The sequence below is a fragment of the Mobula hypostoma genome, chromosome 5 (assembly GCF_963921235.1).
Source record: "Mobula hypostoma chromosome 5, sMobHyp1.1, whole genome shotgun sequence".
NCBI lineage: Eukaryota > Metazoa > Chordata > Chondrichthyes > Myliobatiformes > Myliobatidae > Mobula > Mobula hypostoma.
In genome coordinates this window covers 137,835,598-137,853,390 of record NC_086101.1, presented here as the reverse complement: position 1 = coordinate 137,853,390, position 17,793 = coordinate 137,835,598, and the positions used below count along the sequence as shown (strand labels likewise).

Sequence of the window (17,793 nt, the reverse complement as noted above, 5' to 3'; positions counted from 1 at the left end):
ATTGGGCATACTATGCTGGTGTATTGATTTCAGTCCAGTACGTCAGTACTTAATATCTACTTAAAATTCTTGATGTTGTAGTTAGTAAGCAATAACTGTGTATTAGTGACAAGGATGCACCTTTGGCAATGTGATAATAGCAGGAACATTCATCTATAGTTTTCCCCTTGATAGTTTCAATGGGACTAAAACTGAATAGTTGGTTTCACTTGCCGTAAAGTATCAGTTGGAAGTTAAGTTGTATACAGGTTTTATTTCCTGAAGACAGGCTTTAAAACATAGAAAGGCACCAGGGTGGTGTAGTGATTAGCGCGACACTATTTCAGCTTGTGGCATCGGAGTTCAGAGTTTATACGCAGCGTTCTCTGTTAGGAGTCTGTATATCCTCCCTGTGAAATGAGTGCATTTTCTCTGGGTGCTCTGATTTCCTCCCTGGTCCAAAGATGTACAGGTTAGCAGGTTCATTGTCAGTGTAAATTGTCCCATGATTAGTGCTGTATTCAAAGCAAAAATAAAACAGAAGCCATGCAAGGTGCATGTAGGGAAGAGAACTTAAATATTATTTTTATGCAACACACATCAAAGTTGCTGGTGAACGCAGCAGGCCAGGCAGCATCTATAGGAAGAGGCGCAGTCGACGTTTCAGGCCGAGATTTTTATCAGTCCTGTCAGCAAGAGTAAGGCAGAACAATTTGATATGAGGTGAAATATTTTAATGAAAAGAAGATATATCTAAGACTTTTGCACAGTACTGTATAGCTATTGAAAATTGAAAAAGTCAAGGTGATAACCACTTATAGTTAAATAGTTACAGAAAGAATCTAACTGATGATGTTCATAAACGTGGCACTAAATTTTATAGCAGTGGACTCGTGTGGCAAGAGGCTATATAAACTTGTCTATGTTGAAGAGAAATATGTTCACCAATTTTGCATAAGAAGTCTGACCAAATGCAAAGTTTGTAGTTAGTATGGATATGGGAGCTGTATGTTATGACTGGGAAGTTTAAAAATCGGACTACTGTATATGTTGAGATAACAGGTTAGACGTTCAGTAATAACACAGGAAATTTCTTCACTTGAAGAATAGGGTATCTGAAGCTGTGGCGCAGAGGACTGTGGATGTAATGTTATGTATATTTTAAATAGGGATTGGTGGATTTGTAATTAGAGGAATAAAGGAATATGGAGATGGTTTAGAAAAATAGAACTCATGTAGGCATTTTGCCATGGCCTTAGTGAATAATAAAGCAGGCTCCAGCCACTGTATGACAGGCTGCTATTCTTATTATGTCATAATGTCACATAATAAGGTATTTTGTTAATTCATTGTGATTATCTAATGTCCACTTAAAGCCAGTTATTCATTATTCTAAGTTTTATTTATTTTATAAAAGAAGGTCCCAGAAATTGTGGTGGCACATTAGTATCAGGTGAACACATCTCCTTTTCCTTGCATTGTCATTATGTTGGAGTTTACGTTTCCTAAGATCATTGAATAAGATACAGCTACAGATTTAACTTGATAAGATTAGTGGGTCATTTTGAAATGATTGTTTACTTCTGGGTTGGGATATGGTTTAAAATAACAGCTCTCATTAAAGTAATATTAAATAATTACACAATCTGCTTTGCAGCTGAATTATATCCACACTTAATGTACAAATTAAATGTTGTTTCATGCAAAATATTTCTATTTATTTGATTTTACACTGAACTGAAAATGAGATGATCACAGAAATATTAAATACCTTTTAAGAAGCAAGTAAATTGGTGCGGTAAACATCTTGTAATAACCACCAACCTTGTGTTTATTAGTATTACCCTTTGCCTGAGTGGGATATACTTTTTAAAGTTCCTTTACCAGTGAATTAACAGGATTCTGATGAAGAACAATTTATTCCACTGTCTGACCCATGAAAATGCCTTTCGTTCATGAGCTGGTTTTGTTTGTGTTACATGTGAATCTTTAGAGTTCCGTAGTGGTGATATTCAGAGGATTGATTTTGTTTCTTAAAAAGTAATGCAGCACATTATTTCTTTGGTATAGATTAGTCAAGAGAGTGTTCACTCTCTTCTAAATCAAGCTGTTTGTTGCCCTACTTTTTTTTAAAAGGCCATCTGTTTTGTGTTCATACGACTATGTCTGATTTCCTAATTCCATTAATCTATTTATAGTAGTTTCAGTTTGGGTTTGCATGACCTGCTTTGCTTTTATTTTAATATAGACTGTCTGTGCATTCACCAGTTTTTTCCCAGATGGTCTAGGTCTGATCTCAGTGCATGCTAAGATACAAATGGCTCCTTGGGGAAATGGCTAAAAACAGGGTAATATGCATGTTTATTGCAGAAAACTGCTGATAGGTGAAATTGAGCACTGTTGATCTATGTTTACAAAAACAGAAATTGTATGATAAGCAAATGCAGATTTCATTCTGAAATTAAAGTTTTTAATGTTTCTAGTGTTTTAAATGCATTATAACTTACACAAAAAGTCTTCATCAGTGTGTATCCTGGGTACCTGCTGAAAAATCAGTTCAAATAGAAGTTAATCCTCTTCGTTTGAATCCTTGATTTTGATGTGCTAAGTTGAACTGAAACATAGTTGTAAAAACATTGATAAATATAGGTTAATGGGAAAATGTCCCTTTCCATTTGAATGAATTTGGTACTTTCCATGGAAGATGAAGAGAATGAGATGACATTGAATGAAGCCATTTTCAAAGCTGTACTTTGTTTAGCATTGTACATGAATGTAGATTCACATGAATCCTCAAAGGTTATTAAATAAGAACTGGCCATTATTGGTGGAAAAACTTTGTAAAGGGGCCAAGCAGCAAGATCCCAGAAACTAATAGATGAGTGAAACAATTTTATTTTTATACTAGCATTTGATTTTTTTGTGTTTATGGGAAATTAAACACACACATCAAGAAATGGGGTAGACTATTAAGTGAACCAAAGTTAGTTTTGTACACTGGTATATGATACAAGTTTGTAGAACTCCTTATTGAAAATTGTGGCAGGGTCACTTTCAGATGAGATCAGTGCCTTTTATGCTTGCTATGACTGACAGAATATGGAGGCACTTTCACGAACTCCCACAGCACTCAACGACCCTGTGATCTCAGTCTCTGAGACCAACATGAGAGCATCTGCTTGGAGAATGAATCCACAGAAAGCATCTACCCCAGATGCTTCCCTGAGTACTGAAGGCCTGTGCTATTTAACCAGCTGGAGTGTTTATGGATTTCTCCAGCCTCTCATTTCAGCACTCCAAGGTACCCACCAGTGCCCAAGAAGACCGTAGTAACCTACCTTAATGACTGTTGTCTGAAAGCGATTATATCCATTGTGGTGAAGTGCTTTAAGAAGTTGGTTTATGAAGCATATCAGTTCTGCCTCAGGTGACCTGCATCTGTTGCACTTTGCTTACTATCACTACAGATCAATAGCAGATGCTATTTCATTGGCTCTTCACTCAGCTCCAGGACAGCTGGAAAATGAAGGTGTGTGCATCATTGACAACTGCTCAGCATTCAACACTCTCACCCCCTCATCACTAAGCTTCAAGAACTAGGCCTTGATGCCTCCCTGTGCAACTGGATCTTCAGTTTTCTCACTGGCAGACCCTAGTTTGTGCAGATTGGCAATAATATCTTCTCCACAGTCACTATCAGCATGGCTGCACCACAAGGCTGAGTACTTAGTCCCCAGCTTTACACACTTTATACCTGTGATTGTATGGCTAAGTGCAGCTGTAATGCTGTGTTTAAGTTTGATGAGGGCACCGCTATTGTTGGCCGAATCAAAGCTGGTGACAAATTAGCATTTAGGAGGGAGATTGAAATTGTGTTTGCGTGCCACAACAACGATCTCTCACTCAGTGTCAGTAAAACCAAAGAGCTGATTATTGACTGCATGAGGATGAAGGTGGAGGTCCACGCACCAGTCTTCATTAGGGGATCAGAGGTGGAGACAGTCAATAGCTTTAAATTCCTTGGAGCTAACATATCAGATGAATGTGCCCGGGGACCAGCAGCTGGCACTACAAAGAAGGCACAACAGCGCCTCTACACTCTGAGAAGCTTGTGTAGATTCAGCATGTCACCAAAATCTTTGACAAACTTCTATAGATGCACAGTGATGAGTACCCTGCTGGTTGTGACGTGATCTGGTATGGAAACACCAGTAGCCAGGGATGGAAAAGACTGTGGAAAGTAGTAGTTACAGCCCAGTCCATCAAAGGCAAAACCCTCCTCTCTCCTCCCCCGCCTCCCAGATGAGTACATTTACATGGAGCACTGCGATTAGAAGATGAAAGATTAACTTTGTCACACATACGTCAAAATATTAAAACATACAGTGAAGTGCATTGTTTGCATCAAATCAATTCAGTGAGGATTGTGCTGAGGACAGTCAACAAGTGTTGCCACATTTCCTGCACCAATATGGTATGCCCACAGTTACTAACCCTAACCCTAAGCATACATCTTTGGAATGTGAGGGGAAACCAGAGTACCCAGAGAAAATCCATGTGGTCGTGGGGAGAACATACAAACATTTAGACAATGCTGGGAATTGAACTGCCATCGGTGATCGCTGGTGCTCTAAATTGATTGCGCTAACCATTATGGTGCAGTGCTGCCCCAGCATATGCAACGTCCATCATCAAAGCTGCATCCATCATCCAGGCCATACTCTCTTCTCACTACTACCATTGGACAGAGGTTGCAGAAGCCTTGGGTCCCATGCTACCCGTTCAGGAACAGTTATTACCCTACAGCCATCAGGCTCCTGGCCAGTGTGGATAACTACACTCAATCCAACTCTGAATTGATTCCACAACCTACCAACTCACTTTCAAGGACTCTTTACAACTTGTGTTGTTGGTATTTTTTTTGTCTGCTCATTTTGTCTTTAGCACATTAATTGTTTGACGGTGTGTAAGTACAGTTTATTATAGATTCTGTTGTACTTTATTTTTCCTGTAAATGCCTGCTAGCAAGTATATCTCAAGGTAGCATGTACGTACTTTGATAATAAATTTACTTTGACCCTTTATTTTTAACTTTCTGACCATTCTCAAGCCTGTAACAACATCTAGCTAAATCATAACTGAGATATTTCTTAATTTTCACTGTTGGTTAATAACTCATATGATTCTTATCTTATTAAAAAATTATCAATCCTAGTTTTAAAATGTTCTGTTGACTCAGTATCTTTGCAGAATTTTTGGCTTGGGAGTGGGAATAGGGTTACGTAGTGTATTTTGTGTGAAGAAATTTTCCTAACATTTCCTTTGAGCAGTCTTAGTCCAACTTTAAGGGGCTCCTTTGTTCTAAATTCCCTCAGAGGAAATATTTTTCCTCTCAATTTTATCCTTTCAATTATTATGATGTCCTCAACCTAACCTTAATTATTTCACTTATTCTTTAAAATTTAAGATAATACAAATCTAATCTATGCAATTAGTCCTTTAATCTAAACTCCTCTTACTCCAGTATAGTTTTAATAGAATAGAAAAAGCCATATAGTTTATCTTAATAAATCTGGTATTTTACTTCTTGTGGCTCATGTTGTAAAGTTGAGTAAAAGGTTTGCTTTAATATGACGATGTAATTCCATTTCTTCCCTTGAGTGTAATCAGGAACAAAGTGAATATTGAAGATCTCATTATTCAGCATTGTAATACTAGATCAGTATTTTAAATGTCAGTGATGATTTGTGGCTGCAATATGTGATTGCTCTCAATTTGCTTCAGTAAATAATCTTGAGTACTGCCTTGTAATAAGTTTTGTGACAAATGTTTTGTGCTTTCCTTACAGGCCAGATAGTTTGCAAAAGAACCAAAAAATAGAATTTGAAAGAAACCAAGAAAGATTTGAATTTTTAAAGGTATTTCTTTTTCTATAGTGTTCTCAACAGTTCTGCAATAAAAAATGTATTTTAATATACTTGTAATGAAGATCTAGTAGCTTTTGGTTTTGAGCTCGTGAACTGAAAGAGATTCTCCAAGAACGCTTGTCAGGGAAGAGGCTGGAAAAGGACCAGAATTCTGAAACAATTGCAATTCCAGCCAGAATTGGAAAAAGAGTAGGAGATGATGGGAAATCACATGAACTGTGCTCAAAACTTAATATTTATTCATTTATAAGTGTGTGTAAATGTGTTTATATTATGTGAAATCTTAGCAAAAGATTATTCTGCAGATCTTTCATTATCATTCTAGTTCTAGGATTTGTTTCCTGTTTTCCACCATTTGGGTCTGATGGTCATTAATGACACTGATTAAAATAGTTAAAATATAACTCTACCCTGGAACATACTGCCTACAAAAGTAGCACATAGCTAAACTATGGCTACGTCCACACTACGCCGGATAATTTTGAAAATGAAGCCTTTTCTCTTCCTTTTGACCCTCTGTCCACACTAAAGCGGTGTTCTCATCCCCCGAAAATGGAGATTTTCAGGAACGGTCTCCAGAGTGAATAAATCTGAAAACGCCTAATATCCGTTGTAGTGTGTACGGGGTAAACAGAGAGATTTAAAAATGCTGTCATGACAACACCACAACAACAATGCATTTTCTGCTTCTGCTTGGTACTGCGCAAGCACTGCCGTACGGTTGTTATAACGCGCAGTCGGTGTGAACGGCGTGAGAGTTAAATTGTAAAGTGAGCTTCTTTGACTGTTTAAAAACGCTGTCATGACGTGCCGGAACAGATGGCCGCAGCGCGGCATTTCATTGTTTTCTTGAACGCAACCCCCCACATAACCTAACAATGTCAGAACAGACGGCAACGAGACTGAAGCCAGAAGAGCTAGAAATGTACTCACCAAATACTTTGACCCATAGCTTACTGAATAAATAAGTATACTCACTTTGCCCTGTTTTCTGTCCTTGTACGAAGGTGGTTTACCTATTTATGCAAGTACTTCTCTGACAGTAGATGTATAACAGCCTAATGTAACATTGTATGGAAATACAAGATAACATTGATGCAGACATGTTTTATACATTTAACAAGGTGCTTTATTAATGCAACAGAGTTAGTCAGTTTTTCAATGTTCGTCGTCAGCCAGGTCATACTGTCCGTGAACTCCCTGTCGGTTGCCTTCATGCGTTCCACTATTTTTTTAATATAGTTTTAAGTCCTCCTGCGCGAGAGCCAAGAGGAATTCCTTTGAAGTTTTTCTACTCTGTAACTGGACAAATGCGCCCTAAGTATACCGTTTCCTCTTCGCTTGTTTTCTGTGTGTCCTGCGCATGCCCAATAGAGGAGAGTCGCCCAAATATCCGTGTTAGTGTGGACAGAGACATTTTGAAAAACACTTAGTGTGTACACCTGTCGTTTTTACTCGAAACCGGCGTTTTCAAAATTATCCGGCTTAGTGTGGACGTAGCCTATGAGGCAGGAAATACCAAGTCACTCCCAGTCTTTTGACTCAAGCACATAAAATAATGTGAGAAATGCCCAACAGGTCAGGCTGCATGTGTGAGAAGAGAAACAGAGTGATAATTTCTGAGTGGAGACGCTTTGTCAGAACTGAAAAGAAGCAAAAGAAATTTGTAGAGCTGCAGGAGAGCCGGGGAGGAAATGACTCAATATGACTTCTACAGCCTCAGGTAACTTAATGTCTTGTATCAGATATCCATCTGTGATATCAACTCAGGATATTTCTTTCCTCTCTCTCCCTGACCTGCCGGGCATGTCTTCTGCTCTGCATTTTGCAGCTCCCATGTTCACTTGCCTATGCTCTCGTTCTCCAACTTCTCCCATTCACTCATCGACCAGATAAACTTGCTTACAGCTTATCCCCATCATCAATTCAGTTATCAGAGAGATCCCCCATCCTGCAGCTTTACAACCTTCACTTTGTCTCCTTTTTAGTTCTAACAAAACAGCCTTGACATAACTCTTTCTTTCCCCATAGATGTGGCTTGACCTGAGTATTTTGAGTACTTTGTTTTTAGTTTTAGATTTACAGCACCTATGTCTTTAAAAAAAAAAGATTCTGTATTTTGATCTAGTTGATCTCAGTCATGTTGGCCCTTGGGAGGCTAAAATTGGCTTTGGGACATCTGTGTGTTAGATGGTGGGAAGGTGGGGATGATAGTCTTCTATCACTTGGTGCCCCTGTAACTTGCAGGAAAATTTTGCCAATGCTTTTTACTCACTAACACGGGGAAGTAAATCGACAAAATGGGTATTTTGGTAAACAATGTGAAGTTGCAACATGAAGAGATTTAAAGAGATGGGTATTGTAAGTAACAATGCATTTTGAGAACACCTAGACAACGGCCCATGGTAATTTTTGGCTCGGGACAGCAAATGACCTATTGTTTCAAGTGCCATTCTTGAAAGGAAGCAGTCTTGTGAATAACAAAATTAAATTTAAAATATAGTGGATTTACTTTCTGTTTATCACTAGCAATGTTTATTTAATGTATTATGAAACAAAGAATAATGATAAGACCGTAAGACATTGGATCATTTGATAATACAGTGGATTCTGGTTAATTGGGACACATTGGGACTAGTACACTTTGGCCTAATTAACTGCTGCCCCAAATTAGCCAAAGTTTTATGGAGGTAGTTAAAGAGATATAAAAAAAGACCAACTAACATTTAGCTGAATAAAAGATTATGTATTTAAATGAAATACAAACAAATTAGAACGCTACCAATATCACTAAGGTGCAACAGTATAAGATTGTATTAGTTCCTAATAGTTAACAACAAAGGAATTCATCCAGTATACGCCACTGTGCTCTTTTCATTGACTGTAAATGAACAAAATCAGCAGACACTCCTAGTGCAGATAATGAACTGCCTTCATACAATGCTTTCAACATTTACATCTTACAAATCTTCATTTTCATTATAACATTCAAGATTAGTGTTGATACCTTCAAATTCTTCAGAGTTTCTAAACTGTTGAAGTAGCAAAATTGTTTGATTTTCATTCCTGGCTGTTTCTGGCATCTCCAAGCCTGACTGCTTGAAACCACAGTGAGCAAGGCAGTTCTGAATTGTCTTACTGCTTATTACTTGCCAGCTTATTAGTGACAAAAATCATTGTTTTACAAACATAAACATAGGCAACTTCTGTTATTTAAAAACGGTTCACTCTTAAGCACAGTGTAGTGTCTAACGGCCGTTAGAAACTGTTTGGAAACAGAATCCTCTCCCAATTCAGCGGCGTCGTGTCTCAAATAAACAAAGTGAATCCTAGCTATTTTATCAATTCGCTTTTGTTATTTAAGAGTTGTCCCAAATAACCGGCTGCCCTGATTGACCTAATTAGCCAGAACCCACTGTAGTTTCTTTAGTTAAACATATCTACATCTTTTCAGCATAAATGTTTTTGAATTGTAAGTTTGAGCATGCATGTAAGTAGCAATGTTCAGATTGTGATAATGCAGAGTGATATCCATGTCAAAATAGAGTCCAAGGCAGATGGAAGTTTACCATATTAAAAAAAAATCAAGTTCTAGAAAACTTGGAAAATTTTGCAGCTGGAGGTACTTTAAGTATTTTTTGCTTATATATTTTTTGCTTATACTAAGAAATCTCTGTCTAAGTTGAGTATTTTTCAAATTGCAGCTTGTTTGCAAAAAATTGATTAATAAGTGATTCTTTCGTTTACTCTATCTTTTTTTATCTTGATCTACAGTGCAATGGTTTTTGTACCCTTGATTTGCATTTAGCACGACAATGTATATATAAATTATCTTCAATTTTAATCTTTCCTTGTCTTTCTCTGTAAATTAAAGTGGGGCTCTAAAGCTTTTCAAAATATGAAGATCATTCCTCCGGGCTCAGGGATCATCCATCAGGTGAATCTAGAATATTTAGCACGGGTGGTATTTGATCATGATGGATGCTACTATCCCGACAGTCTCGTGGGTACGGATTCCCACACAACAATGGTTGATGGCCTTGGAGTCCTCGGCTGGGGTAAGCTACTTGTTAGATGTTGTCTTTATCTAAGCATTATGATTGATAATTAATTTTGTTTTCTTTGTATGAAAGCGGCTATTATTTTGTTCTTCCAAAATTATTTCAGGTATTGAATTGTTTAAAGCACATTTTCAGTTTTAAAGATTTATTTTTGAAAATTTTTAACATTTGTAGGAATGGTATCACCCTAAAACATGCCTTATACAGATTCTTTGATCATCTAGAGAAATGTGGAATTCCACTTGTTGGGATTTATGGTGATTCATTTAGAGGTGTATAATTTCTTAAAAATACTATTAGTTAAATGCAGATTACAAGAGAATATATTTGCAACACTGAAGCTGGGAAGTTTTGTTTAGGATTTCGAGCAACTGAGCACAGACTATGAAACTTGCCAAGTGTTCTAAAAAGCGTCCATGTATATTATTAAGATGAAAGTTTTCTTTATAATATTATGGAGGTCTCAGTCTCCAGAGGGACATGGAAGTTGAGCATATTCTAGCTAAGTTTGAAAAGGTTTTGACACAGGGAATAAGGACATTGGGGATCAGTGAGTATTATTGTGTGTATCTGCAGTTTGCTTGGCTGCATCATTGGGAGTATACCTTCAGTTCCCGTGCTACTGAGCTTTGGCATTTCTTCCCTAATCTCCCAACATCTTGCTCCTTAAAACCCATTTCTGATCAACCCTCCCTGTGTAGAGTACAAATGCTCAATTGCCAATAGAATATGTAGTTTCATTCAAAGTGTGTGCTGCTGGATTAAAATTTCAAGAACTTTATATGTGCTGGGATGTTCCGAATTGACGGTTTAATTTTTTTTCCGCAGGAGTGGGTGGAATTGAGGCTGAAGCAGTGATGCTTGGTCAACCCATTAGCATGGTTCTCCCAAAAGTAGTTGGTTATAAGTTAGTAGGAGCTCCAACTTCTTTGGCAACATCAACAGATATAGTCCTCACAATCACAAAAGTGAGTACCCCTATATTCTCATATAAGGGTGGAATAATTTACTCCTAAATCATTGGAATCAGATTTTGTAAACTAACAGGCAGCTGCTCCATAATGAGCAATCAGAAATTGTTAAATTTTAGTACCATGGTATTCAAACTTTGGAAGTCAAACGTGTCTTATATCTTCATAAAATTAATTGTAACCAATTTCATATTTCTCTGTTATGGCATCAACTTCAGAAACAATTAAATTATTGTTGATGTGGATAATTAAAACTCCCACATTGAGGCCTTTCTTTTTGCTTTATTATTCTTCAAAGCATCTTCGCCAAGTTGGAGTTGTTGGGAAATTTGTTGAATTCTTTGGCCCAGGTGTAGCACAACTGTCTATTGCTGATCGAGCAACTATTGCCAACATGTGTCCAGAGTATGGGGCAACAGCAGCTTTCTTTCCAGTGGATAACATAAGCATTAAGTATCTGGAACAAACAGGTAAACATGGAAACTATCTTTATAAATGAACAGTTCATAATCTGGATTTATTCTTTCTCCTCATCCTTATTTAGTGAATACTACTAAAATACCAATGATTATTCAACAATGGAATTGTGGACTTTGTATAACACAGATAGAGGCTGTTCAAAGAAATGTCCTAATTCTGGCAAACAAAAAGACTTTAAATCATGTCTAGTACCTGCTGACTTCAAACCCTAGACCTTGTAAAGTTCCTTATCTTCAAATACTTACCTAATTTATTTTAATTTAAACTACCTCCAATGCCTTTCTAGCCAAAGCATTCTAGATCCTAACATTTCCTTATTTTAATGGCTCATGTAAAGTTGAGTAACAGGTTTTCTTTAATATGGCAGTGTTGTTCCATTTCTTCCCTTGAGTGTAATCAGGAAGAAAATGAATATTGAAGATCTCATTATTCAGCATTGTAGTACATGTGAATGAGGTCAATATTTTGAATGGAATAATTGTTGATATTTCCTTTTATTTTAGAATAGCATAAATAATAATTGTCAGTAATAATTACCATGCTGATCCTGTAATGAGTTGAAAAACAGGATCAAGAAATTTGGGAAATGGGCTGATTGGCAATCTTCTTAGCCACAGGAAAAATGTAGAATGCAGTGAAGCCTGAACCTGGTAAATGGAACTCGCAACGTAATTATAAAAGGCAAAAAAAAGCACCAAAACTTAATGCTGTAGGAAAATCTGACATGACCGCATACCTATAAAATGATTTGTGGACATGTAAATTGGTTTATTATTGTCACATGTACTGAGGTACAGGTAAAAGCTTGTTTTGGTGGTGTAAATATAAATAATTTCATTACACCATTGCATTGAGCAGAGCAAGGGAAAAGTAATATCAGATTCCAGAATACAGTTACAGAAAAAATGCAGTGCAGTCAGATAATAAGTCACAGTGAGGTAGATTGTGAGATCAAGAGTCCATCTTATATTAGGGAATTGTTCAATAGTATTGTAACAGGAGGATAGAAGCTGTGCTTGAGCTTGGTGGTAAATGCTTTCAGGCTTTTGTATCTTCTGCCTGATGGGAAGGGGGTGAAGAGAGAATGTCTGGGGTGCCAAGGGTCTTTGATTTGCTGGCTGTTTCACTGAGGCAGTGAGAAGTGTAGGTAGAGTTCTCAGAGAGGAGGCTGCTTTCTGTGATGTGCTAAATGGTGTCCACAACTAGCTGTGATTTCTTGTGTTCATGAGCAGAGTAATTGCCATACTAAATTGTGATGCATTCGGCTTGGATGTTTTCTGTGGTGTATCAATAAAAATTGATGAGTGTCAAAGGGGACAGGCAAAATTTCTTTATACGGTTTGTTTTTAATACAGTTGCACGTGGATAGTATTGAGATACTTTGCTTTTTAGAGTCCCTTTTACATTGTGACATCAGAGGTTTTTAACTACTTTGTTTCTGGAAACCAACAGTTCTTGCTGTGTTCTCTTCTTCCTTCAAGGTCGAGATAAAAATAAACTGAGTTACATTGAAAGATATCTTAGAGCTGTTGGAATGTTCCGAGATTTCAATGATCCTTCCCAGGATCCGGAATTTACTCAGGTAAAGTTTATTGCTGCACGTTTAGATAATTATTAGTTTTTGCAGAAATCTCAAGTCAAATTTTAGATTTTTTTGTAACATGCAAGGTAGTCTCAGGTTTTTGAGTCTCATTACAATAGTACCTTTCATGACCTTGGTAAGTATCAGTGTTTCCTGAAGTGTATTTGCTCCTAATAAGGTTGACAGGATAGAGACTTGCTTAGGGTGAATAATGGAAAGTGGTTTAGAGCAGGGATAAACATCCATTTGAGTTTGATTTTCCAAGAAAGTTCCCATTTGAAATAACCTACTGAAATTAGTTCTTTTAACCCTTCTGATGTGTGTATTGAGTCCTTTTGCCTGTAATTCTCTTTGTACTTTCACCTGTTTTGCTTTAACTAGTCCTGGCATATTTTTCAACCTAGTTTTGTTTATTAAGTTTTAAATTTTGTCCATGGTTTTTTTTTTCTGATATTTTTCAAATGATGAGTCTACACACCCTGAGTCTACCATCCTAGAGACCTTTCCTATCCTAGACCCACTCTAATACTTATTAAAAGTATATTTTGGATGTTGTCATCATTCTTTGCTTCAGCATTCTTTTCACAACTACCCCAGGCTTCTCCTTAGCCTCACGTTTCTGCATTTACCATACACTTTTGAAAATCACTGCTATTGTTGGCATTCCTTCATTTCTACACCAAAATTTTCAACTCTGCCATTCAACACCCAGCATTGTTTTGAATCTTAATCAGGACTCGTAACACTCTGTGCCTTCTGGTGCTACGTCCCCTTACTATCTAACTGAAGGAGGAGCATTCACAGGACTGCTTTGAGTCGGTGGCTGGACAATATTTAGGGATTCATCTCAATGAATATCCACAGTTGCACCGACTTCAGTAAGACCTGTGTGGATGAATGTGTGCCTTTGAGAACATACCGGACATGGATGAATCAGGAGATTTGTAGTCTGCTGCGGGCTAGATATGTGGCATTCAAGACTGGTGATCCAGAGGTATGCAAGAAGTCCAGGTACAACCTACGGAAGGCTATTTTAAGAGCAGAAAAACAATTCCATTTGAGGTTAGAGACAGAATTGGATGCATGTTAGCTCTGGCAGGGTTTTCAGGCCATTATTTCTTACAAAGGGAAACCTAACATCATGAATGGCTGTGATGCTTTGCTCCCACATGAGCTCAATGCTGCTTCTGCTGTTTTTGAAAGGAACAACAGGGTTACACATCTTCTGAAGTTTCTATATGTCTATGTTATATTTATGTATATGTATGTATTTGTGTGTGTGTTGCAGAACAACAGATTTCACGACATATGCCAGTGACATTAAACCTAAATCTGATTTTTGTCGTACTTTACAGTTAGTTAAATATTGTCACTTATAACAATTATGACAGTTGGTTTGTGCACAGCAAGCTTTCACAAACAGATATGCAGAAAGTTTGAGGTTAATAACTCATCAGGGGTGATTGATATGTTCGTGGCCTAAGGTAGAAGGAGACGAGTTATTAGCCTCAAACTTTCTGCATAATCACTCAAAGAGTTGAACTGCATGTGCCTGTAGCGAGAGCTGTATAACTCATCTCCTCAAACACGAGGAATTCTGCAGATGCTGGAAATTCAAGCAACGCACATCAAAGTTGCTGGTGAACGCAGCAGGCCAGGCAGCATCTCTAGGAAGAGGTACAGTCGACGTTTCGGGTCGAGACCCTTCGTCAGGACTAACGAAGGGTCTCGGCCTGAAGCGTTGACTGTACCTCTTCCTAGAGATGCTGCCTGGCCTGCTGCGTTCACCAGCAACTTTGATGTGTGTAACTCATCTCCTTCTACCTTAGGCCACAAACTTATCAATCACCTCTGTTGTGGGCACTTTCTGGAGGTCCAAGATCTGTTGTCCACGACCGCTGGACTAAGTGTGTAACTGTAGGAGGGGACTACGTTGAAAAATAAATGTGCTAGGTTTTCTAAAATTGACTCCTACCGTAGGCCACAAACTTATCAATCACCCCTCGTAATGCTAGGAAAAACTCAGCTGGTTGGGCAGTATCTGCATTGTGAAAAGTAATCAGGTTTTCTTTACATGATTAGAACAACATAGCACAGGCACAAGCCCTTCAGCTAACAATGTTGTATCAAGATAATTAAGCTAGTAATTAAAGACCTAACTAAACTAATTCCTTCTGCACACACAATGACCATATCCCTCTATTCTCTGCACATTCTTGTACCCATCTAAGAGCCTCTTGAAAGTCCTTATCATATTTGCCTCCCACCACCACCACCCCGGTAGTGCATTCCAGGCACACACCAAGCTGCGTACTTAAAAAAACCTTGCCCCTCACATCTCATTGCAATTTACCCCTTCTCACCTTAAATGTGTGTTCTATAGTATTAGACATTTAAACCCTCAAGGAAAAGATATTGACTGCCTTCTCTGTCTATGTTTCTCTTAAGCCTATAGCCCTGTATTTGATCTTCCATCAGCTTATGCTGCTCCAGAGAAAGCAACCAAGTTTGTCCAACCTCTCCTTGTAGCACGTTCTCTCTTATCCAGGCAGCACCCTGGTAATCTATTTCTCCCTTCACTTCCTCCTTATAATGGGCGACTAATTGAATGGAATATTCCTGCTGTGGAGTTGTACAAAGCTGCAAGATAACTTCATGACTCTTGAACTCATTGTCTCAACTAATAAAGGCAAACTTGTCATATGTCTTCTTTACCATGCTGTCAACCCGTGCAGCTACTTTAAGGAAGCTATCAACTTGGACCCAAGGTCCCTCTGCACATCAACACTTTTAAGGGTCTTGCCATTAACAGTATACTGCCTCTTTTACATTTGATCTCCCAAAATGTAAGATCCCACAGTTGGCTGGACTAAACTCCATCTCCTATTTCTCTGCCCAAATCTGCAACTGGTCTATATCCTGCTATAACATTTGGCCCTTTTTTATCCTACCACACCACCAATCTTTGTATTGTATGTGACTTTACTAATCCACCTATCTACATTTTAATCCATGTCATTCTTATTTATTACGAACAGCAGAAGTCCAAGTATGGATCCTGGTATAATACCCTCTGCCTTATATGGGCAAGTCAACTCTGAATCCAAATGGCCAATTCATTGTGAATCCCGTGGATCTTATTCTTCTAGATGTCAAACACCTTACTAAAATCCACGTAGAAAACATCCATAGCATTACCTTCATCGAGCACTTTCAGCACTTAACTCAAAAAAACTCAGTCAAGTTAGTAACACACAGCTTGTCTGATACAAAGCCATGCAGTTTGGCCTTAATTATGCTATGGTTTTCCAAATCCTCACAAATTCTACCCCTAGGGGTTCTTAACAGAGTGGAGGAATAGAGTATCTTGGTGTTGTCATCCATAGATCTTTCAAAGTTGTCACACAAGCTGGTAGAAAGGTTAAGAAGGTATGTGGTGTGTTGATTTTCATTAGGATATAAAAGAGGCATTGATAGAGTGGACAGCCATGCCTTTATCCTGGGGCAGAAATTCTAATGTACTAGGGCATGATTTTAAGAGGAAGTATGGGGGGGGGGGTGTGATTGTCAGAGCTAGTTTGTTTGTTTTTACACATAGTGGTAAGTGTGTGCCAGGGTTGATCATATATCAAGGGGATTCAAGAGATTCTTAGATGGGCACATGGGTGAAAGAAAAATGGAGGGTTATGTGGGAACAAAATGTTAGATTGATCTTGGAGTAGGTTAAAAGCTTGGCACAACATTGTGACCAAGGGGCCAAAGGGCCTGTACTGTGCTATATTGATCTATGTTCTGATAATTCTCTCCAGTAGGTTCTCTACCACTGATATATTGCTCACTGGTTTATAGTTTTTGGGATTATTCCTATTTCTTTTGAATAATAAATCAACGAGATAGTGTAGAGCTCCAATGTTCATAGAGGATTTGGCTCAGATGTAATTTTTTTTCTGGTTTGTAGAGATGGTTGTGGGGGTTAACACAGTATGTTAGGGTCAGGTTAGGGTTTAAACACTGGGATGAGATAGAGTTAGAGATCAGAGGTAGTAAGCAGAGTCCTGGACGGAAACTGGAGTCTGAGCCCCTGAGAGCAGAGGTGGGTTCAGCAGGCCTTGAGGACAAAGGCTGTTGTTCCCTGCAGGGATATCAAGGACGAGGGCTGGTGACACTCCAGGTTGGCAAATCCTGGGGCCTGAGGTCCAATGTCAACAGTTCAATAACAGTGCGCTTTGCCAATTTGTTCTTTGTCTCCACGCCAAAGCCCAATTACAGTGAAATCGGCCAGCAGCACAATCAAGATTTTAAAGTTCACACTTGCAGTGCAATCTTTTTTATTTTATCCTAGAAACATAATCCCATTCATTTGAGCAATTTCCATAGTGTAAGGCAAACTGATGTATCTTTTAGCCCTGCTGTTGTAGAGACCTTGGATCCTCGTGTGCTGTGTTCTTTTGATTGACTGTAAATGCACAAAATTAGTGCAGACACAGTGCAGATAATGGACAGCCTTCCTACATGAAGTACTGTAAAAAGTCACTACATTTTAATTTTCTTTATTAGTTTTTGTTCTTATAGGAGTTGTCCCAAGTAAGTGGCTGTCCCGATTAACCAAAGGCCCAATTAACCAGAATCCATTGCACAGAACGGAGGGAAATCTGTTGGTAGCAGACACTGCATGGGTTGATCTGAATGCAGAGGTTAATCACATAAAAGTTGTGGACAAGAGGAACTAAAACATAAATGAGATTGGACGACTTGAGAGCAGAAGTAAGGAAAATGGAACAGTTTTGGTTGAT

At 38.2% G+C, this 17,793-nt stretch overlaps 1 protein-coding gene across 2 annotated transcripts in view; it reads left to right on the top strand.

Annotated features, from left to right (window-relative positions):
* Positions 1 to 17,793, top strand: part of LOC134347021 (cytoplasmic aconitate hydratase) — a 79,106-nt gene that overhangs the window by 27,207 nt on the left and 34,106 nt on the right. For both annotated transcript variants that reach the window (XM_063049003.1, XM_063049004.1), the window contains exons 6-10: positions 5,828 to 5,897; positions 9,781 to 9,964; positions 10,796 to 10,935; positions 11,237 to 11,408; positions 12,900 to 13,000. In XM_063049003.1, the coding sequence (XP_062905073.1) occupies positions 5,828 to 5,897; positions 9,781 to 9,964; positions 10,796 to 10,935; positions 11,237 to 11,408; positions 12,900 to 13,000 (667 nt within the window). The remainder of the gene's footprint in view (positions 1 to 5,827; positions 5,898 to 9,780; positions 9,965 to 10,795; positions 10,936 to 11,236; positions 11,409 to 12,899; positions 13,001 to 17,793) is intronic.